This window comes from Caretta caretta, chromosome 14, assembly GCF_965140235.1.
Source record: "Caretta caretta isolate rCarCar2 chromosome 14, rCarCar1.hap1, whole genome shotgun sequence".
NCBI classification, from domain to species: domain Eukaryota; kingdom Metazoa; phylum Chordata; order Testudines; family Cheloniidae; genus Caretta; species Caretta caretta.
The window spans coordinates 48934933-48961272 of NC_134219.1; the positions used below are offsets into that span (position 1 = coordinate 48934933).

The window sequence follows — 26340 nt, forward strand, 5'->3', positions numbered from 1 at the left end:
GGCTCTCGCTGTCTCCCACGGTCCTCTTGCTCTCTCAGACTCCGCTCCAATCCCGTCCGTCTCGATCCCCCGATGGGGAACCCGATCGTGAAGACCCCCGTCTGGTCGGGGACAGGAGTCTTGGCGATGCCTGGCTCCCGCTCCAGCTGCTCCCAGATCCTGCTATAGCCCCAGTTGGGGTCAGGAATCTGTTCCTTAGAGCGGTCATCCTCCTCCAGCTGCACGATTAACTCTGCTTTGGTGAACTTTCCAATGCTCAACCCTCTCTTTCTGCACAGGGTTACAATGTCCTTCTTAAGGAGACGGTGACAGGCCATCACTCCGCTCCTCCCAAGTTGTTGTGGACTCACAGGCCCGCTCCCCACGGTTTCCAGGGAGAACCCCTAGTGTGCCAGCCCTTCTCGAGGTCACCACCTCTTTGCCAGGGTCGAGCTGCAGACTCCTCCGCCCCTTGGACTGCTCGCTGCAGTCCCCAGGGGAACCCTGTTACTGCACAATCCTTCTCGCTGGTCACACACTCCCAGGGGTTAACCGCCCCCCGAAACCGCTCCTCTCTGAGCCTTCAGCAGGCCTGGTCCTCGGCAATCCCCCTTCGTGTTACTGCTCCCCAGTCACTTACTGCAGGAAGCACCATCCACGGGGTGCAGTACATCCCACCGCTGCCACCAGTTGTCACGGAGTCCCTGGGCGATGCTCTGGAACTGCTCCCCATGAAGCCAGTCAGGACTCTGGGGCAGTCGCCTTTCTGTGAGCAGCCTGTCTTCAGGACACACAGCTCACACAGCTTCCACCTTCCTGGGTCTGACCTCAGAGCATTCAGCATCCTCTGCCCCTCCGTGCGCTTTCCCCCAGCGAGTCCGCTCAGGCGGGGCTCCTGGGGAAGCCAGAGGGTCCTGCACCCCAACTTCGCAGTCAGACGTGACTCTCAGCCAGCCAGTAAAACAGAAGGTTTATTAGACGACAGGAACATGGTCTAAAACAGAGCTTGCAGGTGCAGAGAACGGGACCCCTCAGCTGGGTCCATTCTGGGGGGCAGTGAGCCAGACAACCACGTCTGCACTTCACTCCATGTCCCAGCCAGCCCCAAAATGAAAACCCCTCCAGCCCCTCCTCCTCTGGGCTTTGTTCCTTTCCCGGGCCAGGTGGTCACCTGATTCCTTTGTTCTCCAACCCTTCAGCTCTCACCTTGCAGGGGGGGAAGGGCCCAGGCCATCAGTTGCCAGGAAACAGGGTGTCGGCCATTCTCTGTGTCCAGATCCCTGCACACACCTGCCCTCTAGGGCTCTGCAATGATCATACACCCTTACCCCACCACCTAGATACTTAAGAACTGCATGGGGGAAACTGAGGCACCCCCACACTATTCAGAGGAAACATTAAGAACAGGCCCACTTCGTCACAGCCTGGCTGGTGATTTCTGACCCCTCGCAGTTACGGATCCAGCCTCCCTCCTCGGCAACCCCCCCGCGGGGCTCTCGGGGCAGGCTCCTCAGCGGGTGGAGATCAGCATGGCCAGGCCGGGGGCGATGGAGCTGAGTTACCCCAGTGGGAGGGCTGGCCCATCGGTCCTGGCTATGCTCTGTCTCCCGCTGTGCGGCGTGGATGAAACCCCCCCCACCGCAACACCCCCCGTCCCCGGCTCACAGCCCGCAGGTGAACACAAACGCACCTTTCAGAACTTTTTACAAACTCGTGGTTTTGGGGGGCCCGACCCCTGGGGTTCAAATGCCCGGGGCTGACAACGTTGCACCCGCAGAACTGGACCCTGCCCTGCCCTGCCCTGTGGATGGGTTTCCGGCACCAGCCTGCTTCCCACTCAGCATCCACACACGCCCCATTGGCTGGGCCCCTATGCGGCTGGGCGTCTCAGCTCACAGCTATGGGGGGCTGTACAGGGCCCCCTAGAGAAGAGCATGCAGCCTGCCTGGGGACGGGGTGCAAATCCCCTTGTGTCCCGCAGGGCAGGGATGCCGTACACCTGGATCTGAGCTGCCAATTAACGCACCTCACTTACTCTGGGGGAGGCTCACGCCCAGCTGATCTGGCTCTGAGCAGGGCCCAGAGGCACAGACCCAGCTACTCCTAATCAGACGGCACTCTGGGAGCAGCTAATCCAGATCAGCTCAGCGCTGTGTTCGCACCTACTTCATGCGGCTCATATTCGCTGACACGTTGCCCTGGGCCAGGGTGGCTCATTCCAGCTTGTGCCGCAGCCATAACCCGCCCCAGCCCATGGGCCGCTCCTGCCAGTCTCCGGGGCAGGGCAGATTGGGGTTAAATACCCCCAGGTTGAGCCAGCCGGGGCCAGTTTGCCGCTCCACGTGGCAATGCCCCCCCGCATTTCCTCGCCAGCTGGGCCCAGGCCAGCAGGGGATTTCCTGGCTACAGACCCAGCAAACAACCCGCCCTGATTAGCCACTAGAAGGAGCCCACAGCCGCTTTATTGTGTACCCGTGAGCCAGGCCCTTTCCGAGAAATCACCCGGGAGAGGAGAAACCTTCCCTCGCTGGGCTCCAGAGGGGGCTGCTGCCTCGCCCTAGCCCAGCCTGGGCCTTTCTCCGGCTGGGAGGGGAGCTGGGACAGAGAAATCCCCTGCACAGTGAAATCCCGAGAGATCCCCTGCTCCTCGCCCGCCTGCCCTGCCACGTTCACCCTGGGGCACTAGCTGGGGCATCTGGGGGCAGAAATGCAGGCTGGGGTGGGGGGGTCGGGTGTGACGAAGTGGGACTGTTCTTAATGTTTCCTCTGAATAGTGTGGGGGTGCCTCAGTTTCCCCTAGGCAGTTCTTAAGTATCTAGGGGGTGGGGTAAGGGTGTATGATCATTGCAGAGCCCTAGAGGGCAGGTGTGGGCAGGGGTCTGGACACAGAGAATGGCCGACACCCTGTTTCCGGGCCACTGATGGCCTGGGCCCTTCCCCCCCTGCAAGGTGAGAGCTGAAGGGTTGGAGAACAAAGGAATCTGGTGACCACCTGGCCCGGGAAAGGGACAAAGCCCAGAGGAGGAGGGGCTGGAGGGGGTTTTCAGTTTGGGGCTGGCTGGGACATGGAGTGAAGTGCAGACGTGGTTGTCTGGCTCACTGCCCCCCAAAATGGACCCAGCTGAGGGGTCCCGTTCTCTGCACCTGCAAGCTCTGTTTTAGACCATGTTCCTGTAGTCTAATAAACCTTCTGTTTTACTGGCTGGCTGAGAGTCACGTCTGACTGCGAAGTTGGGGTGCAGGACCCTCTGGCTTCCCCAAGACCCCGCCTGGGCGGACTCGCTGGGGGAAGCGCACGGAGGGGCAGAGGATGCTGAATGCTCCGAGGTCAGACCCAGGAAGGTGGAAGCTGTGTGAGCTGCGTGTCCTGAAGACAGGCTGCTCCCAGAAAGGCGACTGCCCCAGAGTCCTGACTGGCTTCATGGGGAGCAGTTCCAGAGCATCGCCCAGGGACTCCGTGACATCGGGTCATGCTGGTGCCTGGCATAAGGTCCCTGTGGATGCAGCATGACCCCCAGCGAGTGGGGGGCTGATGTTCCCCTGGCCCAGAGACACACAGTCTCCCCAGGGCTCTAATGGAGCTCCCAAGGCTGGACCACCAGACAGGTCAGTGCGTGGGGGTCCCTGGGGGAGACCCGACCTCCCCAGCCACCTGCATGGATATTACAGATCCCCCAAGGCACTTTCCATAGGAGCAGGGGTTTGCCCCCACTGTCCTTGGCCAACGTTTCCACCGAGTGTCTGGCCGATGCACTCTCCCCCAGAGATGGCTGCATTTCCACGGGGCTGCGTGTGCTGTGCGTGGTCTGTGAGGCCCTTCGGGATGCAAGGCGCGCTAGCAACGGCAGGAGGGCTGCAACCCTGAGCTACTTCTGCTGCTCCAAGGGAGTCGGATTTTCCACTGCGGTCACTCCAAAAGGCCAGAGCCCAGCGCAGGCCCTGTTGTGCGGGACAACCACATCGGACCGCCAGCCCCTGCCCGGACGAGCTGACAGGCTAAAGGGCAGGACCCCACAAGGAGGGGCTGAGGGGCTGCAGCAGTGGGTCACAGTGTTGCCAGCTCTCACAATTTTGTCACAAGTCTCGTGATATTTGGGGGTTTGGTGTAAAATCCCAGCTGCTGGAGTCCTGGGAGTAGGGGAGAATTTCAGCTTGGTTATTTTTTGTAAAGCACGTCTCACCCTGCTGATTGCAAAGAAAAGCTTAAAACCACAAACCCAAAAGACTCAGAAACCAAATAAGCCCCCCCCCCCCCCCCCATTTTTGTAAATCTCATGATTCTTTAGCCAATCTCATGATTTTTAGGGTGTGTAATTCATGATGTTTTAACATGTGGGGCTGGTTATAGCGCATATGAAGAGGTGACGTCTCAAGAGGGACCTGATGGAGAAGGTTGGCAGACTTGCTTGGGAAGCGTTGATAAAATACAATATTCTCCAACACACTGTGTAATTAGCTTGTGGAACTCACTGCCACAGGACGTCACTGAGCCCAAGAACTAAGTAAAACTCACAAAGGGGTTGGCCATTTCTGTGGCTCACAGAATCTCCAGAGCTGGACTAGTTCATGCTGACAATGGGCAGGGATGTCAGACCTCATACCGCAGGGCCTGAGCCGATCTCTGACAATCACAGGGCAGATTTTGTCCCACAGCTGCTCCTGCGGGCTCTGCTCCTCACTCTGCCCTGGCTGGCGCTGGTCACCGGGGCAGACAGGAGCTTGGGCTAAGTGGACGTGGGATCTGATCCAGTGTAGCAATCCCTGTGTTCCTCAATAATAATCCCCTTTGTTCCTGTCCCCTACCCCACCTGTGTCCCTGTGGGGCTGCCCCCCCACTCGCTCCAGGAAACAGATTTTGGTTCCATTTTCCTCCCCGTTAGATAACAAGAGGGATCCCGGAGCCGCGGCTTTGGGGTTGATAAGATGGCCGAAGTTCCTCTAGTGGGTCCAGCACTTTTCTTGGCGGGGAAGCTAAGATGCCACCCTTTGCCCCTGTTCTTGGGGCATTGATGGCCCCGCTAGTGGCCCAGGAAGGTGGTAAAGGAGGGAAGCAGGGGAGGGGTCTGGGTTTGCTTGAGCCCCAGCTCCTCTCAGCCCCTGCGAGTTCTCACCCTCATCCCCCTTGGCTGGGGAACCTGGAGTCCTTAGACGCTGGGGAAGAGCATCTCCCTCCCCTCCTGGGCAGGGTCCCCCCTTACTTCAGTTCTCTGATTTTCCAGGTCTCAGAGCACCCCTCTAAGCTCCAGTCTAACCTCCTTCCTCCTCTCTCTCTGTCTGCCCGAAGCAGGGGGGTTTATGAGGTTCCTAACAGGGCCTTAATTGACCGCAGGTGCTCCAGTTAACCTGCAGCCACCTTCCCTCGTCTACAGGGAACCACGCCTCAATTAGCCTTGAGCTGATATATTTCCCCTCTCGCACTCTCCCACTGCTCCCTGCCCCCCCCCCCCCCCCCGTGTATCCCAGGGCCCCCAATGACCCAGCGCTGCACAGGACCCCGAGCCTGGCTGCAGAGATACAAGCCTGTCCTCCCAGCGCCGGGCTGCGACTAGACTGTTCTACCGACACTGCGCCCCTCTGCACCCCGGATCTCTCCCTGCCGCGACCCCCTCGGCCCGCGCTCCCTGCCACCAGCAAGCTCACCCTGGGCCGGCCCCTCACAGCTGGGGCCTGAAGCGTCTTTAGGGGGCAACCCCATCCCCATCCCGGGAAGCCCCACTGCATGGAGACCTGGGGTAAGGGCCTGAGCAGCCCCAGATATGGGGCGTACAAAGGTGACCCAGGGCTGGGGGAACAGAGCTGGGCCCCGTCTATCGCAGCCCGGGGGTTGGCAGGTGTCGGGAGTGGGGTGATAAGAGGCTGGTTTGTAAAAGGCCCCCGGGGAGTTGTGGGGAGTAAGGAGTGGGCCATGGGAGGAGCTGGGGTACAAATCTCTAAGGTGGGTGTAAATCAGGATAGCTCTTCATGGCTCCGCGCTGATCTACCCCCTCCGGGCTCCAGCCCCGTGCATCCGCCCAAGGAGTCTCGCAGGCCGCCTGCGCTCGGAGAGGTTTATTGGGTATAAAAGAGGGGCCGGCCCAGAACTCATTCGTCGTAGAACTTGGGGATCTCGTCCCCCAGGAACACCTGCTCCACGGCGCCCGACTTGGTGATAGTGACGAGATAAATAACACCCCCGCTGGAGCCGTCCCGGCTCATCGCCAGGGCAATGGCTGGGGGAGAGAAACGAGGGGTTAGTGAATCGGTGCCAGCAGTGGGGAGAGGCCCCGTGTCCCGTTCCCTGCCCCCTGAGCCAGCTGGTTCCTGCCCTGGAGCTGGATCACAGACACCGGCTCCTAGAGGGGAGAGGCCCCGTGTCCCGTGCCCAGCCCCCTGAGCCAGCCGGTCCCTGCCCTGGGGCCGGATCACAGACAGCGGCCCCTAAAGGGGAGAGGTCCCGTGTCCCGTGCCCAGCCCCCTGAGCCAGCCGGTCCCTGCCCTGGGGCCGGATCACAGACAGCGGCCCCTAAAGGGGAGAGGTCCCGTGTCCCGTGCCCAGCCCCCTGAGCCAGCCGGTCCCTGCCCTGGGGCCACCGCGCCCTGGACCTGCCTCACCCCACCCAGGAGCAGGTACCGTTCTTGGTGAACTGGCGACACTCCTCTGGAGTCATCCCGGGCTTGTAGGCTGCATCCACGTAACCATAAATGTAGCTGCTGCCGGACCCGCCGATGGCAAAGGGGTGGCGGGTGAGCATCCCCCCCAGCGTCCCGTACACCTGCGGGAGCGAACGCACGCTGGGTGAGAGCCCAGGCCCGGCACGGGCCGGGGGTTGGGGCGTCGTGGACGGGGGGCGACTGACGCTGCCGTTCACTGACCGCGGTAAAGACCGGCCGTTCCCTCGACCCCCTGCCGGGTCTCAGGGTGGACGTCTCTCCTCACCACCCGGCATGGCACAGACCCACAGCCAGGCCTTGGGAGCCTCCCGGGGCCACGTGAGCATGGATGGGGCAGGAGGTTCTGGGTTCAGGTCCCCCCGGGGTGCTGGCCTGGCTCCCGGCAGCGGGTGACCTGCCCAGCCATGGCCAAGGGAGGGAACGAGGACACGTTAATGGGGTGTTTTTACCAAGGCTGGCCAGGGCGAGGGGCCACGGAGCCCTGCGGGGAAGCGACCGGGATGTACCCGGGGGCAGGTCTCCTCACCTGGCTGGCGGGTGAGATGCAGGAGCTCAGCCCCGCTGGGGGCGGTTAATGCTTCGCCCCCTTGGGCTCAGGGCCCCTTTGCACCCTGGGCGTAGCTTGCTCTGGCGCATTAACCGGTTTGGCTGGGACGCTGCAGGGAGACGGGGATGGGCCGAGGGGAGATGATCACGGTCCAGAGATCCCCCCGCAGCTGTCAGCCCCCCCCTCACCTGCCCCCCTTTCCTCCGGTCCCATCCCGCCACCATGAGATGCGCCGACAGCTCCTCCTTGTACTTGTAGCTGACGCCCTTCACCAGGCTGGCGGCCGCCAGGACCAGCGGGGCCTCGTCCATGTCCAGGCTGGGGAGAGGAACGGGGGGGGTCAGTGATAACAGGAGGAGCCGCCCCTCACAAGGGGCCATGCGAGCTCCAGCCGGCACCCCCAGGGGACCCCCCCGGCCTCCCCGCCCTACCTGTGCAGCTCCAGTTGGTAGTGCACCATGTCCGCGATGGCTTGGGCGTCGGCGGCGGAGCCGGAGAGAGCGCAGTAAATCCGCTCGTGCAGCGGGGCCAGCTTATCGAAGACCCGGTTCACCACGGCCTCCCTGGGGGGGAGAGTCCGGAGCCCAGCGTGAAATCCAGAGCCCCGAGCGCAGAACCGGAGTCCGACCCGGGCGCCCAGACTCAGAATCCAGGACCTGCCCCGGTCCCAGACCCCCTGTGCTGGGGTGGGACACGCGCCCACCCCCTGCTCTAGTGTAAGGCGGGGAAAGGGTTAACGACCTGCTGTGACGAAGTGGGACTGTTCTTAATGTTTCCTCTGAATAGTGTGGGGGTGCCTCAGTTTCCCCTAGGCAGTTCTTAAGTATCTAGGTGGTGGGGTAAGGGTGTATGATCATTGCAGTGCCCTAGAGGGCATGTGTGTGCAGGAGTCTGGACACAGAGAATGGCCGACACCCTGTTTCCTGGCCACTGATGGCCTGGGCCCTTCCCCCCCTGCAAGGTGAGAGCTGAAGGGTTGGAGAACAAAGGAATCTGGTGACCACCTGGCCCGGGAAAGGGACAAAGCCCAGAGGAGGAGGGGCTGGAGGGGGTTTTCAGTTTGGGGCTGGCTGGGACATGGAGTGAAGTGCAGACGTGGTTGTCTGGCTCACTGCCCCCCAAAATGGACCCAGCTGAGGGGTCCCGTTCTCTGCACCTGCAAGCTCTGTTTTAGACCATGTTCCTGTAGTCTAATAAACCTTCTGTTTTACTGGCTGGCTGAGAGTCACGTCTGACTGCGAAGTTGGGGTGCAGGACCCTCTGGCTTCCCCAAGACCCCGCCTGGATGGACTCGCTGTGGGAAGCGCACAGAGGGGCAGAGGAGGCTGAATGCTCCGAGGTCAGACCCAGGAAGGTGGAAGCCGGGTGAGCTGTGTGTCCTGAAGACAGGCTGCTCCCAGAAAGGCGACTGCCCCAGAGTCCTGACTGGCTTCATGGGGAGCAGTTCCAGAGCATCACCCAGGGACTCCGTGACATCGGGTCATGCTGGTGCCTGGCATAAGGTCCCTGTGGATGCAGCATGACCCCCAGCGAGTGGGGGGCTGATGTTCCCCTGGCCCAGAGACACACAGTCTCCCCAGGGCTCTAATGGAGCTCCCAAGGCTGGACCACCAGACAGGTCAGTGCGTGGGGGTCCCTGGGGGAGACCCGACCTCCCCAGCCACCTGCATGGATATTACAGATCCCCCAAGGCACTTTCCATAGGAGCAGGGGTTTGCCCCCACTGTCCTTGGCCAACGTTTCCACCGAGTGTCTGGCCGATGCACTCTCCCCCAGAGATGGCTGCATTTCCACGGGGCTGCGTGTGCTGTGCGTGGTCTGTGAGGCCCTTCGGGATGCAAGGCGCGCTAGCAACGGCAGGAGGGCTGCAACCCTGAGCTACTTCTGCTGCTCCAAGGGAGTCGGATTTTCCACTGCGGTCACTCCAAAAGGCCAGAGCCCAGCGCAGGCCCTGTTGTGCGGGACAACCACATCGGACCGCCAGCCCCTGCCCGGACGAGCTGACAGGCTAAAGGGCAGGACCCCACAAGGAGGGGCTGAGGGGCTGCAGCAGTGGGTCACAGTGTTGCCAGCTCTCACAATTTTGTCACAAGTCTCGTGATATTTGGGGGTTTGGTGTAAAATCCCAGCTGCTGGAGTCCTGGGAGTAGGGGAGAATTTCAGCTTGGTTATTTTTTGTAAAGCACGTCTCACCCTGCTGATTGCAAAGAAAAGCTTAAAACCACAAACCCAAAAGACTCAGAAACCAAATAAGCCCCCCCCCCCCTCCATTTTTGTAAATCTCATGATTCTTTAGCCAATCTCATGATTTTTAGGGTGTGTAATTCATGATGTTTTAACATGTGGGGCTGGTTATAGCGCATATGAAGAGGTGACGTCTCAAGAGGGACCTGATGGAGAAGGTTGGCAGACTTGCTTGGGAAGCGTTGATAAAATACAATATTCTCCAACACACTGTGTAATTAGCTTGTGGAACTCACTGCCACAGGACGTCACTGAGCCCAAGAACTAAGTAAAACTCACAAAGGGGTTGGCCATTTCTGTGGCTCACAGAATCTCCAGAGCTGGACTAGTTCATGCTGACAATGGGCAGGGATGTCAGACCTCACACCGCAGGGCCTGAGGCGATCTCTGGCAATCACAGGGCAGATTTTGTCCCACAGCTGCTCCTGCGGGCTCTGCTCCTCGCTCTGCCCTGGCTGGCGCTGGTCACCGGGGCAGACGGGAGCTTGAGCTATGTGGACGTGGGATCTGATCCAGTGTAGCAATCCCTGTGTTCCTCAATAATAATCCCCTTTGTTCCTGTCCCCTACCCCACCTGTGTCCCTGTGGGGCTGCCCCAACCCCCCCACTCGCTCCAGGAAACAGATTTTGGTTCCATTTTCCTCCCCGTTAGATAACAAGAGGGATCCCGGAGCCGCGGCTTTGGGGTTGATAAGATGGCCGAAGTTCCTCTAGTGGGTCCGGCGCTTTTCTTGGCGGGGAAGCTAAGATGCCACCCTTTGCCCCTGTTCTTGGGGCATTGATGGCCCCGCTAGTGGCCCAGGAAGGTGGTAAAGGAGGGAAGCGGTCTGGGTTTGCTTGAGCCCCAGCTCCTCTCAGCCCCTGCAAGTTCTCACCCTCATCCCCCTTGGCTGGGGAACCTGGAGTCCTTAGACGCTGGGGAAGAGCATCTCCCTCCCCTCCTGGGCAGGGTCCCCCCCTTACTTCCGTTCTCTGATTTTCCAGGTCTCAGAGCACCCCCTCTAAGCTCCAGTCTAACCTCCTTCCTCCTCTCTCTCTGTCTGCCCGAAGCAGGGGGGTTTATGAGGTTCCTAACAAGGCCTTAATTGACCGCAGGTGCTCCAGTTAACCTGCAGCCACCTTCCCTCGTCTACAGGGAACCACGCCTCAATTAGCCTTGAGCTGATATATTTCCCCTCTCGCACTCTCCCACTGCTCCCTGCCCCCCCCCCCCCCGTGTATCCCAGGGCCCCCAATGACCCAGCGCTGCACAGGACCCCGAGCCTGGCTGCAGAGATACAAGCCCGTCCTCCCAGCGCCGGGCTGCGACTAGACTGTTCTACCGACACTGTGCCCCTCTGCACCCTGAATCTCTCCCTGCTGCGCCCCCCTCGGCCCGCGCTCCCTGCCACCAGCAAGCTCACCCTGGGCCGGCCCCTCACAGCTGGGGCCTGAAGCGTCTTTAGGGGGCAACCCCATCCCCATCCCGGGAAGCCCCACTGCATGGAGACCTGGGGTAAGGTCCTGAGCAGCCCCAGATATGGGGCGTACAAAGGTGACCCAGGGCTGGGGGAACAGAGCTGGGCCCCGTCTATCGCAGCCCGGGGGTTGGCAGGTGTCGGGAGTGGGGTGATAAGAGGCTGGTTTGTAAAAGGCCCCCGGGGAGTTGTGGGGAGTAAGGAGTGGGCCATGGGGGGAGCTGGGGTACAAATCTCTAAGGTGGGTGTAAATCAGGATAGCTCTTCATGGCTCCGCGCTGATCTACCCCCTCCGGGCTCCAGCCCCGTGCATCCGCCCAAGGAGTCTCGCAGGCCGCCTGCGCTCGGAGAGGTTTATTGGGTATAAAAGAGGGGCCGGCCCAGAACTCATTCGTCGTAGAACTTGGGGATCTCGTCCCCCAGGAACACCTGCTCCACGGCGCCCGACTTGGTGATAGTGACGAGATAAATAACACCCCCGCTGGAGCCGTCCCGGCTCATCGCCAGGGCAATGGCTGGGGGAGAGAAACGAGGGGTTAGTGAATCGGTGCCAGCAGTGGGGAGAGGCCCCGTGTCCCGTTCCCTGCCCCCTGAGCCAGCTGGTTCCTGCCCTGGAGCTGGATCACAGACACCGGCTCCTAGAGGGGAGAGGCCCCGTGTCCCGTTCCCTGCCCCCTGAGCCAGCTGGTCCCTGCCCTGGGGCCGGATCACAGACACCGGCTCCTAGAGGGGAGAGGCCCCGTGTCCCGTGCCCAGCCCCCTGAGCCAGCCGGTCCCTGCCCTGGGGCCGGATCACAGACAGCGGCCCCTAAAGGGGAGAGGTCCCGTGTCCCGTGCCCAGCCCCCTGAGCCAGCCGGTCCCTGCCCTGGGGCCACCGCGCCCTGGACCTGCCTCACCCCACCCAGGAGCAGGTACCGTTCTTGGTGAACTGGCGACACTCCTCTGGAGTCATCCCGGGCTTGTAGGCTGCATCCACGTAACCATAAATGTAGCTGCTGCCGGACCCGCCGATGGCAAAGGGGTGGCGGGTGAGCATCCCCCCCAGCGTCCCGTACACCTGCGGGAGCGAACGCACGCTGGGTGAGAGCCCAGGCCCGGCACGGGCCGGGGGTTGGGGCGTCGTGGACGGGGGGCGACTGACGCTGCCGTTCACTGACCGCGGTAAAGACCGGCCGTTCCCTCGACCCCCTGCCGGGTCTCAGGGTGGACGTCTCTCCTCACCACCCGGCATGGCACAGACCCACAGCCAGGCCTTGGGAGCCTCCCGGGGCCACGTGAGCATGGATGGGGCAGGAGGTTCTGGGTTCAGGTCCCCCCGGGGTGCTGGCCTGGCTCCCGGCAGCGGGTGACCTGCCCAGCCATGGCCAAGGGAGGGAACGAGGACACGTTAATGGGGTGTTTTTACCAAGGCTGGCCAGGGCGAGGGGCCACGGAGCCCTGCGGGGAAGCGACCGGGATGTACCCGGGGGCAGGTCTCCTCGCCTGGCTGGCGGGTGAGATGCAGGAGCTCAGCCCCGCTGGGGGCGGTTAATGCTTCGCCCCCTTGGGCTCAGGGCCCCTTTGCACCCTGGGCGTAGCTTGCTCTGGCGCATTAACCGGTTTGGCTGGGACGCTGCAGGGAGACGGGGATGGGCCGAGGGGAGATGATCACGGTCCAGAGATCCCCCCGCAGCTGTCAGCCCCCCCCTCACCTGCCCCCCTTTCCTCCGGTCCCATCCCGCCACCATGAGATGCGCCGACAGCTCCTCCTTGTACTTGTAGCTGACGCCCTTCACCAGGCTGGCGGCCGCCAGGACCAGCGGGGCCTCGTCCATGTCCAGGCTGGGGAGAGGAACGGGGGGGGTCAGTGATAACAGGAGGAGCCGCCCCTCACAAGGGGCCATGCGAGCTCCAGCCGGCACCCCCAGGGGACCCCCCCGGCCTCCCCGCCCTACCTGTGCAGCTCCAGTTGGTAGTGCACCATGTCCGCGATGGCTTGGGCGTCGGCGGCGGAGCCGGAGAGAGCGCAGTAAATCCGCTCGTGCAGCGGGGCCAGCTTATCGAAGACCCGGTTCACCACGGCCTCCCTGGGGGGGAGAGTCCGGAGCCCAGCGTGAAATCCAGAGCCCCGAGCGCAGAACCGGAGTCCGACCCGGGCGCCCAGACTCAGAATCCAGGACCTGCCCCGGTCCCAGACCCCCTGTGCTGGGGTGGGACACGCGCCCACCCCCTGCTCTAGTGTAAGGCGGGGAAAGGGTTAACGACCTGCTGTGACGAAGTGGGACTGTTCTTAATGTTTCCTCTGAATAGTGTGGGGGTGCCTCAGTTTCCCCTAGGCAGTTCTTAAGTATCTAGGTGGTGGGGTAAGGGTGTATGATCATTGCAGTGCCCTAGAGGGCATGTGTGTGCAGGAGTCTGGACACAGAGAATGGCCGACACCCTGTTTCCTGGCAACTGATGGCCTGGGCCCTTCCCCCCCTGCAAGGTGAGAGCTGAAGGGTTGGAGAACAAAGGAATCAGGTGACCTACTGGCCCGGGAAAGGAACAAAGCCCAGAGGAGGAGGGGCTGGAGGGTTTTTCAGTTTGGGGCTGGCTGGGACATGGAGTGAAGTGCAGACGTGGTTGTCTGGCTCACTGCCCCCCAGAATGGACCCAGCTGAGGGGTCCCGTTCTCTGCACCTGCAAGCTCTGTTTTAGACCATGTTCCTGTAGTCTAATAAACCTTCTGTTTTACTGGCTGGCTGAGAGTCACGTCTGACTGCGAAGTTGGGGTGCAGGACCCTCTGGCTTCCCCAGGAGCACCGCCTGAGCGGACTCGCTGTGGGAAGCGCACGGAGAGGCAGAGGATGCTGAATGCTCCGAGGTCAGACCCAGGAAGGTGGAAGCTGTGTGAGCTGTGTGTCCTGAAGACAGGTTGCTCACAGAAAGGCGACTACCCCAGAGTCCTGACTGACTTCATGGGGAGCAGTTCCAGAGCATCGCCCAGGGACTCCGTGACACCTGCAAACCCCAATCCTGCTCCCCCTGCCCCGCAGAGAGAGGCTGCACCTGGGCTCTGAGCAGGGGCAGGCCTGGCTGTGGGGTCTTCACTGGAGAACTGGGGCTGGAAGCTGGGGGGTGTGTGGAGGCCCTGGGAGGCTGCTCCGGGCTGCTACCAAGAGCCTGGGAGTGGGGTCTGTGGAGGGAGATGGTTCCCGGGGACGGGGGCTCTAGTCCGGCTGGAGATCTCGGCTGGGCGAGGGGAGGCCGAGGGACTGAGGACAGGAGCCAGGTGGAGCGGGGTGGGGCTGGGACGTGCGCTAAGGCAGGGTCTGAAGTACAAACTCCAGGTGGGAACCAGGACCCCCAGGGAGCAGCGACCAGGCAGCCAGGGGACAGGGAGAAGCTCAGACAGCCCCTCACAATGGGGTACGGTCCAGCCAGTGTCCTTATGCGGGGGAGCGAGAGAGAGATTCCCTCTATTCACCGGGGACCGGAACAGGCGTCTCCCTGAAAAGCGATGAGGATCCGTGCGAGGTCCGGGGTGAGCCGGCCCCACTGCAGAGCCCTGCCCCAGCCCAGGAGTGCACACAGGGCTCAAACCCCAAACACCGTGTGTGACCCCGGCCCGGAGGGGGGTGACAGACACCTGAGGAACAGTCCTGCGCCCCCTCCCCTGCACCAGGGATACCGAGCCGGGTGAGCAGTGATAAGTCACCCCGATGCCCCCGGGGCCTGTCAGCTGGGTGAGGCCTGGCACTTACCCCGCAGAGACCCTGGAGTCAGAGCCCACCACGACCCCGCCGTCAAACTCCACCGCCATGATGGTCGTCTGGGGAAAGGGAGGAGACGGGTTCAGTGCAGGGACCCTCAGAGCCCGGGGGAGACTGAGGGTCACCCCACACCCTGCAGGGAGCCGCACAGGGCTCCTGGGGCGTCCGGGGCTCCCCCCAAACCAGGGGCTGGTGGGGCTGCAGGCAGAGAGCGTAACTGGCCTTCACACTGCGACTCTACCGGGGGGGAAAGGGGAGCCAGGACTCCTGGATTCTATCCCAGCTCTGGGAGGGGAGTGGGGTTTAATGGGTTAGAGCAAGGGGGGCTGGGAGCCAGGACTCCTGGGTTCTCTCCCAGCTCTGGGAGGGGAGTGAAGTCTAATGGTTAGATCAGGGGACTGCGAGCCAGGACTCCTGGGTTCTATCCCAGCTCTGGGAGGGGAGTGGGGTTTAATGGGTTAGAGCAGGGGGGGCTGGGAGCCAGGACTCCTGGGTTCTCTCCCAGCTCTGTGTGGGAGTGAAACCGGGGCCCTAGACGCGAAAGCCCCTTATCGTGTTCTCTGGCCCAGCCGGTCCCGTCCAGCCCACGGCTCAGTGGGATCAGACGGGGGTGGCTCTGGGATTTGATCACACATGGCAAAGGGCCGGTTGCGATGTGTGACAAGGGCCTGGCCAGGCAGCCGGGCACAGAGCCCTGGGGCTGGCAGCGCCGGGGGTGGGGGTGGGGGTGGAGGAGGCTCCTGCACCTGCCGCCCGGAATGGGCAGGTGCTGAGGGCGGCGGCTGCGTTACCGATCCAGGGTTTACACCAGGGAGCGCCCAGCTCGGGCGCCAGGTTCGGGGCGGGGGGGCACACACGGCGCCTCCCAGCCAGAGTCCCCCATTCCCAGGCCACTGGTCTGACCCAGGCCATCTCCTCCACTGGGGAGCAATACGAAAAGAGTCATTTTGGGGGGTGGGGGTGGAGAGACTATGACTGTGTGGCCCAGTGGCCAGGGCCCCCACCTGGGAGGGGGAGGCCCTGGGGCCAGTTCCCCGTTCGCTATTTATTCAGAGGGCAACAGCTGCGAAGGAGAGAGGGAGGGAGCCCCCCACCCCAGAACAGCCTGTAGCCCAGTGGTTAGGCCAGGGGTTCTCAAACTGGGGGTCGGGACCTCTCAGGGGGCCGCGAGGTTATTACATGGGGGGTCGCGAGCTGTCAGCCTCCACCCCAAACCCGGCTTTGCCTCCAGCATTTATAACAGTGTTAAATATTTTTAAATGTGTTTTTAATTTATAAGGGGGGGGTCGCATCCAGAGGTTTGCCGTGTGAAAGCGGTCACCCGCTGGGTTATAGCTCTCCACGGGGGAGACCCCTGTTCAAATCCCTTCTGCCCCCCAGAACCTGTTTCCCCCACATCTCCGGTGTGTGCACGAACTGCTGGGCTAGAAGCTATGGGGGGGGCACCCCATACCCCTGCTCTGGCTGGATTTGGAAAGGGACCCGATCCAATAAGCAGCCTCGGTGAAGGCCCCCTGGGTCGGGCCCCACACCTCAGTTAGGCAGCTGCATGCCACCCCTCCCGGGTTCGTGGTTAGGTGGGAACCGGGTGTCCGGGGGTGGGGAGGGTGCAGGGCGCAGGCCCAGAGGCAGGGACACCCACACTGTGGGGACTGTTACTCTGAGGAACGCGGGCGCCCAGGGAGTTTAGGCGCCAACAGGGCGAGGCGGGAGGTGGGTGGATCGCAGAGGAGCTGGGTGCCCAGGTCGGAGGGTTGGGCAGCCAAGTGCTTTCCCGGATCCCCCGGGTAGTCTCACTCCCTAGTAGATTTTCTAGCCCTTTAATCCATCTCGAGGCTCTTCTCTGAGCCCTCCTGCAATTTATGCCCAGCCTGTGGACCCCAGACCCAGGATCCCAGCCGTGGTCGCACCAGGGCCAAATCCCGGGGGGAAAATCCCTGCCCTGCGCCAGCTCGAGATTCCCCTCTTGATCTGTCCCACTGGCCCCTCTGTCCACAGCACGGCACTGGGAGCTGCTGGTCAGCTCGTTATCCACCACCGTGGCCCCAGGGCTCAAACACCTTCATTTGTTAATCCTCAACTGACCCACCTCTCTGTGTGAGGGTATTTTACACGGGGAACTGAAACACAGCCAGGGAGAGAACCCAGGAGTCCTGGCTCCCAACCCCCCCTGCTCTAACCCACCAGCCCCCCCTCCCCTCCCAGAGCTGGGGAGAGAACCCAGGAGTCCTGGCTCCCAGCCCCCCCCGCTCTAACCCACCAGCCCCCCCTCCCCTCCCCGAGCTGGCTCCACCAGGCTGCCTGCGGCCTTGGCTTTCATTGAAAGACCAAGTAAGTTTCTCGCCCTCGTGGCTGGCGAACAGGTGGAAAGTGCGAGCGGGAGCCGGGGGCCCAGAGGACACACGGGCTCTCTGTCCCTTAGTGTTTAACAGATCTCAGGGCCTGTGAATGTTTCGGGTGGGCAGTTCTGTACACTGGGGTGGGGACATTTGGGGGTTTCAAGGAGGCACGTCTGGGGGTACAGCAGGGGCATATGGGGGCGCAGCAGGGAGACATGGTGGGTTGCAGGGGCACATGGGAGCTAGGACTCCTGGGTTCTATTCCTGATCTCTGGGGAGGGGGGAGGGTCTGCAGTAGGGGCATATGGGGTGGAAGGAGGGGAAGTGGGACCCTGGAGGGAGGGACCTGTAGGGGGAGCAGCAGGGAGGGGGTGATGGGGCGCAGCAGGGGGTGATGGGGTTGGGCGGCAGAGATGGAATGGGGGGTGGAGGGGCAGCAGGGGGGGCACATGGGGGCAGCAGGGGGAGATGGGGCCGGCAGAGACAGGACGTGGGGGGGTGGAAGGGGTACATGGGGGACAGCTGCGGGAGATGGGGTTAGCCAGCAGAGACGGGACAGCGGGAGATGGGGGTGGAGGGGCACATGGGGGGCAGCAGGCGGGTCCCAGCCGACCCCCCCGAGCCCCTTTTAGGGTGTCAATGGGAAAAGTTCTCGCAGCCCGCGGCACATGGAAAGCGAAAGCGGCTCGTAGCCTGGCCGGGGGGGCAGGGAGGAGGCTGAGCCGCCCGGATCCCGCAGCCCCCGGGGCCCCCGAACCGGGCAATGCCCCTGGGGGGCCCGATCCGAGCCGGGCAGCTCCTAGGACAATTAATGGGGCGCCCCCACTTTACAACCCAGGATTCCCCCCTGTCCCCCGCCAGCGGATCCCCCCCGGCCCCACTTACCCCCGTGCGGACCTCCCCGTCCGCCCAGCTGGGCCCCCCGCAGCCCGCCATGGTGCAGCGACCCCGGGAGCGAAGCACCAGCGCCCGGGACAGCTCCGGGACCAGCCGCGCCCGCCCCGCCCTCCCTGCAGCGCCGCCCAGCGCCGCCAGGGGGCGGCGGACACCCAGCGCCGCTGGGAACCTCTCCAGCCCCGCTCTGCCTGGCAACGGGTGATGCCCGGGCCGGGGGGAGGGGCTGGGAGTCCTCCCTCCCGGCGTCCCAAGCCGCTTCCCCATCGATCATCCGCTGGGAGGGGGGCAGGGCTGGGCCCGGACACCGGGTGAGGGGCGGGTACGGCCCTGCCTGCCTGGGCCATACAGGAGCTGCATTGGTGGGGGGCTGGGCCAGGCAGCTGTGGAGACCCCTAGGACCGTGCCCACCCCCAGCATCTCACCGGGTACAGCGGGGGGTCCTGTCCCCCGGGGGCGGGAGGGGGGGCAGAGCGAGCCCACCCCATAGCAGTGACTCCTGCGGCACCTGTGCCGTGGGGCTGGCTGGGCTCGGCTCTGGGCCCCGGGACCTGCCCCCGGCCCCCAGGGTCTCCGCGCCACTCAGGGGCCGTCCGCAGGGGGAGAAAAGCCCCATGGCGCAGCCCGTCGGGTCAGCTGAGTCGGGCTGGTGGGGCGGGGGCTGCCCGGCTACACACGGCAGACTGGACGATCCCGCTCGCCTGGAGGCCGGGGCCGGTCGTCTCCGGGAGGCCCCCAGAGCCCGGGCTCCGACATCTCAGGGAGGGCCCCAGAGCCCGGGCTCCGACATCTCAGGGAGGGCCCCAGAGCCCGGGCACCGACATCTCAGGGAGGGCCCCAGAGTCCAGGCTCCGACATCTCAGGGAGGGCCCCAGAGCCCGGGCTCCAGCCCTGGCCGCAGCATCCACGGGTGATTTCTTGCCCCACGAGCCTGAGTCAGCCGGCCCGGCTCTGAGCCTGGGGGCCATGGGCCTTTAGTGCATGCGGACGTCCCCTCGGTTCCTGAGGTCTGGCCAGGCCGCCCCCCCCGCCAACAGACAGGCCCAGGCAGGTGTTACACCAGTGTCCAACCCGCCTCCTGAAATGTCACGGGCGGGGGTCGTGTGAGGGCCCGAGCAGTGTCTCTCCCCCTCCCCCCGCCAGAGCAGCCGGCCCAAACCAGGGGCCGGCGCGGGGAGCCGAGCCCATCGAGCCCCCTGGGACAGGAGCCACTTCCGTGGGGATGGGGGTCGAAGCGGGACAGTCCAGCAAATCCCAGGACTGCTGGGGGCTCTGCACTAGCCTGGGTCCGGGGAGACCTGGGTCCAGCTCCTGGTTCTGCAGGTCGCTGTGTGGCCCCAGCTGTAACCTGGGCCAACAGCCCTGGGGGGACATGGGGGGCAGCAGGGCTGTGACAATAATTCCACAGCTGACTGTGAGGTGCCCAGAGACCACGGTGAGGGGCGCGATGTGCGTCCCATAGCTAGACAGACCTGCCTAGATCCCATGGCCTGGGGTCAGTCTGACCCCTCGCTGCCCTGGGCTAGCTGGGAGCAGAATCCACCCGGACACACGTGATTTTCAATAGCCCCCCACCCGCCGCCCCCCAGCTGCAGTGGCTGCCCTTGAATCGCAAGCCAGGGGATTCCCCGTCCCGCCCAGGGGGGTCTCTGCGAAGTGGGGAAGGGGGGCGCAGAGCCCCCGGCTGTAATTGTGCCGAGGCAGGGGGCGTCACTTGCTATGGGGCGGGGGGGGGAGCTCCCCCCCATTATTCATAGGTCAGCCGGCTCCATTATATTCCCCCCCTCCGGCTCAGCCGGGTAAGAGCTCATCATGTAACGCGCTCTGGCCCCCCCCGGGGCGGGCTCTGAGCTAATCCGGTTTCACTTTCACTTTTGGGAAGTCGCCTCCTTTCCCAGAAGCGGATCGGTGCAGCCGGGGGCTTCCCAGGGCGGGCGGCGAACCCGGGGCCGGTCCCGCCTCTCTCCGCCTCCGCCCGTTCGCGGCCCCTCGCTCCTCGCCCGGGCCGGGGAGTTGCGGGCGGCGGGTTTCCACGGGGCGGCTGCGGAGCGGGGCCAGGAATTGCCCCTGACGCCTGGGATCCGCTCGCCCCGGAGGAGCCGCAGCCAGACCGGGGAAAGGGGGGAAGACCCCAAGAGGCGTGGGACTGGATCGGCAGGACCGTTTCTGCGGTCACTCCGGCGTGGGCTCTGGGGCGCAGTGACCCGAGCGGCCGCCAGGGGGCGCCCCCGGCGGGGACCGGCCGCCGCTGGGACTAGGAGATTTAGACACTCGGCTGCTGCCAGCGGGCAGGGCCTGGCCCGGGGATGAAGCGGGCCATGGCGTGGGGCTCCCTGCCCCTGGCCGTGCTGCTGGACTTCCTCACCCTGCGCCTGGCCCTGCTGCTGCACCCCCAGCTGCAGCCCTGGGACCCCCTGGCGCTGGCCTGGGGGCTGGGGCTGGCGCGATGGGCGCTGCTGAGCCTGAGCGCCCAGGCTGCCCGGGGCCGGGGGCCGGGGCTGCCCGGGGGGCTGCAGGAGGCTCTGCTGCCCCTGGCCGCCCTGCTCAGCCTGCTGCTGCCCGGCTACGTGACCCTGCAGGCGCTGGCCCAGCCCCGGGCCCCCCCCTCCGAGCTGCTGCACGGCTGGGGGCGAGGGGACGTCTTCGGCCTGACCTACGGCGTGGCGGGGCTGGTGGCCGCGCTCTGGCACCAGCTGTTCCCCGCCGGCAAGGGGGAGCCGGGGCCCTCGGCCTCGCTGGGCCGCCTGCTGGCCTGCATGAGGCCGGACCTGCTGCGCTTCGTGGCCATCGCGGGGTTCCTGGTGCTGTCCTCGCTCGGTGAGTCGCGGGCAGCGGCTGCGAGGGGGGAAGGCCCCGGCTCCTGTTCCCTGCCTCCCTGAGCCAGCCAGTGCCCTGCCCGGGGGCCCGATGGGACAGAAACCCCGCGGTCGATTTAATCGCCTCTCTCATGTCTCTGGGCAGAGACTGTCTCTTCCTGTCTGTGCAGCGCCCGGCGCGACGGGGCCCTGATCTCGGCCGGGGTCTGGGCAGCTCCCGGCGCGACGGGGCCCTGATCTCGGCCGGGGTCTGGGCAGCACCCGGCGCGACGGGGCCCTGATCTCGGCCGGAGTCTGGGCGGCTCCCGGCGCGACGGGGCCCTGATCTCGGCCGGGGTCTGGACAGCGCCCGGCACGACGGGGCCCTGATCTCGGCCGGGATCTGGGCGGCTCCCGGCGCGACGGGGCCCTGATCTCGGCCGGGGTCTGGGCGGCTCCCGGAGCGAAGGGGCCCTGATCTCGGCCGGGGTCTGGGCAGCGCCCGGCACGATGGGGCCCTGATCTCGGCTGGGGTCTGGGCGGCGCCCAGCGCGACGGGGCCCTGATCTCGGCTGGAGTCTGGGCAGCGCCCGGCGCGACGGGGCCCTGATCTCGGCCGGGGTCTGGGCGGCGCCCGGCGCGACGGGGCCCTGATCTCGGCCGGGGTCTGGGCAGCGCCCGGCGCGACGGGGCCCTGATCTCGGCCGGGGTCTGGGCAGCGCCCGGCGCGACGGGGCCCTGATCTCGGCCGGGGTCTGGGCAGCACCCGGCGCGACGGGGCCCTGATCTCGGCCGGGGTCTGGGCAGCGCCCGGCGCGACGGGGCCCTGATCTCGGCCAGGGTCTGGGCAGCTCCCGGCGTGACGGGGCCCTGATCTCGGCCGGGGTCTGGGCGGCGCCCGGCGCGACGGGGCCCTGATCTTGGCTGGAGTCTGGGCAGCGCCCGGCGCGACGGGGCCCTGATCTCAGCCGGAGTCTGGGTGGTGCCCGGCGCGACGGGGCCCTGATCTCGGCCGGGGTCTGGGCGGCTCCCGGCGCGACGGGGCCCTGATCTCGGCCGGGGTCTGGGCGGCGCCCGGCGCGACGGGGCCCTGATCTTGGCTGGAGTCTGGGCAGCGCCCGGCGCGACGGGGCCCTGATCTCAGCCGGAGTCTGGGTGGTGCCCGGCGCGACGGGGCCCTGATCTCGGCCGGGGTCTGGGCGGCTCCCGGCGCGACGGGGCCCTGATCTCGCCTGGGGTCTGGGCGGCGCCCGGCGCGACGGGGCCCTGATCCTGACTGAGTGCTCTGTGCATTACTGGGCCCTCAGTCAGGGGGTGTGTGTGTGGCGGGGGGGGGTCACAGGGGCCCCATGTGATTAGCGTCCCTGCACATTCACAGAATGAAAGCTGCACAAATATAGGAAATGACCCTGAATGGGTGAGAGGTGTCCTCTCCGGACTCTAACCATCAGCCCCCACTCCCCACCCAGAGCTGGGGAGAGAACCCAGGAGTCCTGGCTCCCAGCCCCCCCTGCTCTAACCCACCAGACCCCACTCCCCTCCTGGAGAACCCAGGAGTCCTGACCCCATGTGCTGTTGGGCTGCAGGGGAGATGGCGATCCCCTACTACACGGGGCGCATGACCGACTGGATCGTGAGCGAGGACGACCCCTCGGCCTTCGTCCGGGCCATCTGGGCCATGTCCCTCATCACCGTCGGCAGGTAGGGCTGCGGGAGTTGGGGTCACGGGGGTGGGGTCAATGGGTATGGAGCATGGGGAGAAGAGGGGGGTCATGGGGGTGGAGGGGAGCTGGGGTCATGGGGTGGGGGATCTGTATAACAAGATCCCTGCAGGAATTCAGGGGTAGATCTGGGGGGATCGTGGCTGGGTTTGGGGGGGGTTGGGGCAGGCGGGGAGTTAGGTCTGGAGGGATTGTGGCTGGGTTTGGGGGGGTTTGGGAGGCGGGGAGTTGGGGGCAGGTCTGGGGGGATGGTGGCTGGGTTTGGGGGAGCGGGGAGTTGGGGGGCAGGCAGGAGCCCCAGCACTGAGCACTCCCCCCCCACCCCCACAGCGCAGTGACAGAGTTCGTGTCCGACTGTCTCTATAACGGCACCATGAACCGGATCCACATGCGCATCCAGAGCCGGGTCTTCAGCTCCGTCCTGCGCCAGGAGATCGGCTTCTTCCACGGCAATCGCACCGGTATGGGACCCCCCCAGACCCCCCTGCCCCCCAGACCCCCCCCACCGCCCCATCCCGAGTGCTCCCCCCCATCCTGAGCTCCCTGCTCCGTCCTGCGCCAGGAGATCGGCTTCTTCCACGCCAACTGCACTGGTATGGGACCCCCCCAGACCCCCCCGCCCCCAGACCCCCCCCACCGCCCCATCCCGAGTGCTCCCCCCCATCCTGAGCTCCCTGCTCCGTCCTGTGCCAGGAGATCGGCTTCTTCCACGGCAACCGCACTGGTATGGGACCCCCCAGACCCCTCCACCGTCCCTGCCCCACACTGACCCCACAGACACCCCCCAGGGCTCCCCCACCCCCCCATCCTGCGCCAGGAGATCGGCTTCTTCCACGCCAACCGCACTGGTATGGGACCCCACCCCGGCCTCACAGACCCCCCTGTCCCTGCCCCACACTGACCCCACACTGACAACCCACAGCCAGACCCTGCCCCATTGTCACAAGCTCCCTACTTCCTCGCTAGGGCTCCCCACCCCCCAACTGGCCCCTAAATACATGCGCAGGGCTGGCTGGCTGGATACGCCGTGAATGAGGGAGGGAGGGACTGGGAACAAGGGTGATGTCTGGCTGGACGGCCCAGGCTGGACGGGTCACTGTGGAATCGCTCCAGGATCCGCCCCCACTGACCCTCCCCCGCTGCCCCCCGCCCAGGGGACATCACGTCGCGGGTGACGGCCGACACGGACGCCATGAGCGAGGCGCTGAGCGAGAAGCTGAACCTGCTGATGTGGTACGGGATGCGGGGAGTCTTCCTCTTCGGCCTCATGGTGCGGGTGTCGCTGCGCCTGGCATTCTTCACCGCCGTGGGGCTGCCCCTCATCCTGCTGGTGCCCAAGCTCTCCGGGAAATTCCACCAGGTACCGCGCTCTCGCCCCGCATCCTGCCCCTGGGCCCCAGCCTCCCACCCCACAATCTGCCCCCCCCCACGCTGCTCAGCCCCCTGCCCCACACCCTGCGCTGCCCCTCATCCTGCTGGTGCCCAAGCTCTCCGGGAAATTCCACCAGGTACCGCGCTCTCGCCCCGCATCCTGCCCCTAGGCCCCTGCCCCCCCCGCTGCTCAGCCCCCTGCCCCACACCCTGCGCTGCCCCTCATCCTGCTGGTGCCCAAGCTCTCCGGGAGAGTCCACCAGGTACCGCCCCTCCCCACTCCCTACTATCCCCCCCCTTCCCCCACCCCTACCCTCTGCCCCCTCTGCACTGCCCCCACTACCCCTCCTTCCCACCCCCCACGGCAGCCTGTGGGTGCCCAGGAGCCACACGAAATGGGTTATAACTGGCTAACGGATCGGTCTCCGCATGGAACTGTAAATGGGGAACCGTCATTCGGGGGGTTCTAGTGGGGCCCCCCAGGGATCGGTGCTGGGCCCTGGGCTATTTAACACCTTTAGCCATGATCTGGAAGAAAACCCGCCGTCCTCGCTGAGAGAGTCTGCTGGTGACACGCAGGCTGGGGAGGGGTGAAGAAGGAAGTGAGGGGCCAGGGACACGGGGCAGGGGAGCCGGGTGCAGGCAAGCGGTCTGTGCTCGGTCCGGCTCCGTGGGAACGTACAGCTGGGAGCGAGGAATGCAGGCCGGACTCACGGGCTGGGGCTCTATCCCGGGGGCAGCGACTCGGAGACAGATCTGGGGCTGGAGGCGGAGGGGTGCCCAGAGCCCCCTCCCCGCCCTGACGCCCCCGCTCCCCCCCAGAGCCTGGCGCAGCGGGTGCAGGAGTCCCTGGCCAAGGCCAACGAGGTGGCGGTGGAGACCTTCCAGGCCATGGCCACGGTGCGCAGCTTCGCCAACGAGGAGGGGGCCGCCCGGCGCTACGGGCAGCGGCTGCAGGAGACCTACCGGCTCAACAAGCAGGAGGCAGCCGCCTACGCCGCCTCCATGTGGACCAACAGCGTGAGGGGGTGCTGCGGCAACGGGGGGAGGGGGTGCCGCGGCAACGGGGGGAGTAGGGCTGCCAAGGCAACGGGGGTGCAGAGGCAGGGTGTAGCCAGGGGGAAGGCGCTGGGAGACTGTATCAATCGGGCAGGGGAGCGTGGTAACCCTGGGGGCACGGGGCAGGGGACACTATCCCTGGGGCAAGGGGTGGCGGGGGGGCCAGGGCCTGGTGTCCCATGGCCGGGGCAGGGGGGGCATATGCTCAGGATCAGACAGGAGGGGTATCTCTGGGGAGGGGCCCAGGGGAGGGCAAAGGGGCCCCCCGGGGGAGTCATGCTGGGCCCCTTCTCCTCGTCAGGGTGGGGTCCCCCAGCCTTGACCAAAGCTCCGAGCCCCCATCACTCCCCCAGAGCTCCCTGGGGTGGAGGGCAGACCCCCCCTTTAACACTCTGTCCCCCCCCCAGCTGTCGGGGCTGGCGCTGAAGGTGGGGATCCTGTACTACGGGGGGCGGCTGGTCACCGCCGGAGCCGTCAGCACTGGGGACCTGGTCACCTTTGTGCTCTACGAGATGCAGTTCACCACAGCCGTGGAGGTGAGTGGGGGGGGCTCCCCCATTCCCAGGGGCTGCTGGTCACCTGCCTGGGGATGGGGGCTATGGGGGGGGCACACCCAGCCCTGACCTTCTGTGCCCCCCAGATGCTGCTCCTTGTCTGCCCCAGTAATGGGGGGGCTGTGGGGTGAGCTCACCCAGCCTGTACCCCCCTTGCCCCCCCAGGTGCTGCTCTCCGTCTACCCCACCGTGCAGAAGGCCGTGGGCTCCTCGGAGAAGATCTTTGAGTACATGGAGCGGACGCCCCAGATCAGCCCCCCCGGGACGCTGGCCCCCCCGGCCCTGCGCGGGCACCTCCAGGTGCAGGATGTCTGGTTCTCCTACCCTGGCCGGGACGACGCCCCCGTACTCAAGGTACCCCGTGGGGGGACCCGGCGCAGAGTCTGGGTCCGGGGTGGGAATTCGGGGGCGATCCAGAGCTGAACCAAGGATTCGGGGGGCAGTAGCTGGAGGGGTTATGGGGGGCTGCAGGGGAGGAGGATCAGGGGGTCGGACTGGGGGTTGTGGGGGCAGAGCCACAGGGGGAGGGGAGGATGGGGGGTATTTGGGAGGGGTGCCGGAGGGCCCAGGGCGGGGGGAGGGTCCCCTGTGTCTAACCCCCCTCCCCCGCAGGGGGTGTCTCTGGAGCTGCGCCCCGGGGAGGTGACGGCGGTGGTGGGCCCGTCGGGCGCGGGGAAGACGGCGCTGGTGGCCCTGCTGGAGCGTTTCTACGAACCCCAGCGCGGGCGCCTGCTGCTGGACGGGCGGGACCTGCGGGAGTACGAGCATCAATATCTGCACCGCAAGGTACCCCCCTGCCGCCCCCCCACTGCCCCCCCCCATCGCTACCTGCACCGCAAGGTACCCCCCTGCCGCCCCCCCCACTGCTCCTCCCAACGCTACCTGCACCGCAAGGTACCCCCCTGCCGCCCCCCCACTGCCCCCCCATCGCTACCTGCACCGCAAGGTACCCCCCTGCCGCCCCCCCATCGCTACCTGCACCGCAAGGTACCCCCCT

At 65.3% G+C, this 26340-nt stretch overlaps 3 protein-coding genes across 3 annotated transcripts in view; 1 reads left to right on the top strand and 2 right to left on the bottom strand.

The window, feature by feature from the left end:
• Positions 1–6012: 6012 nt before the first annotated feature.
• LOC142069002 (proteasome subunit beta type-9-like) lies at positions 6013–8965 on the bottom strand. The gene is made up of 5 exons (XM_075119126.1): positions 8902–8965; positions 7609–7888; positions 7366–7495; positions 6590–6731; positions 6013–6188 (listed from the first exon to the last, which is right to left on the bottom strand). Exons 1-5 carry the CDS (start codon positions 8963–8965, stop codon positions 6061–6063), a joined length of 744 nt encoding a protein of 247 aa, XP_074975227.1. The 3' UTR covers positions 6013–6060.
• A 2252-nt stretch (positions 8966–11217) lies between these two features.
• Positions 11218–17938, bottom strand: PSMB9 (proteasome 20S subunit beta 9). Its single transcript, XM_075119128.1, has 6 exons — positions 17835–17938; positions 14602–14669; positions 12814–12945; positions 12571–12700; positions 11795–11936; positions 11218–11393 (listed from the first exon to the last, which is right to left on the bottom strand). The coding sequence occupies exons 1-6, from the start codon at positions 17883–17885 to the stop codon at positions 11266–11268; spliced, it is 651 nt and encodes a 216-aa protein (XP_074975229.1). The 5' UTR covers positions 17886–17938; the 3' UTR covers positions 11218–11265.
• Positions 17939–19699: 1761 nt separating this feature from the next.
• Positions 19700–26340, top strand: part of LOC125621390 (ATP-dependent translocase ABCB1-like) — a 29028-nt gene continuing 22387 nt past the window's right edge. The window contains exons 1-8 of the mRNA XM_075119127.1: positions 19700–20660; positions 22225–22339; positions 22690–22820; positions 23514–23719; positions 24553–24750; positions 25197–25325; positions 25509–25697; positions 25956–26129. Coding sequence (XP_074975228.1) covers positions 20150–20660; positions 22225–22339; positions 22690–22820; positions 23514–23719; positions 24553–24750; positions 25197–25325; positions 25509–25697; positions 25956–26129 — 1653 coding nt within the window. The 5' untranslated portion in view covers positions 19700–20149. The remainder of the gene's footprint in view (positions 20661–22224; positions 22340–22689; positions 22821–23513; positions 23720–24552; positions 24751–25196; positions 25326–25508; positions 25698–25955; positions 26130–26340) is intronic.

Bases quoted from the DNA above. Each gene is read 5' to 3' on its own strand.
- LOC142069002 (XM_075119126.1), bottom strand. From the start codon at position 8,965: ATGCAGCCATCTCTGGGGGAGAGTGCATCGGCCAGACACTCGGTGGAA. The intron at 7,889-8,901 runs GTGGGGGCAAAC...GCCTTACACTAG, and splicing joins GGAAACGTTGGCCAAGGACA to AGCAGGGGGTGGGCGCGTGT. The intron at 6,732-7,365 runs GTGAGGGGGGGG...TCGCTCCCGCAG, and splicing joins ACCGGAGGAAAGGGGGGCAG to GTGTACGGGACGCTGGGGGG.
- PSMB9 (XM_075119128.1), bottom strand. From the start codon at position 17,885: ATGGCGGGCTGCGGGGGGCCCAGCTGGGCGGACGGGGAGGTCCGCACG. The intron at 14,670-17,834 runs GTAAGTGGGGCC...CCCTTTCCCCAG, and splicing joins ACGGGGAGGTCCGCACGGGG to ACGACCATCATGGCGGTGGA. The intron at 11,394-11,794 runs GTACCTGCTCCT...TCTCTCCCCCAG, and splicing joins TCGCCAGTTCACCAAGAACG to CCATTGCCCTGGCGATGAGC.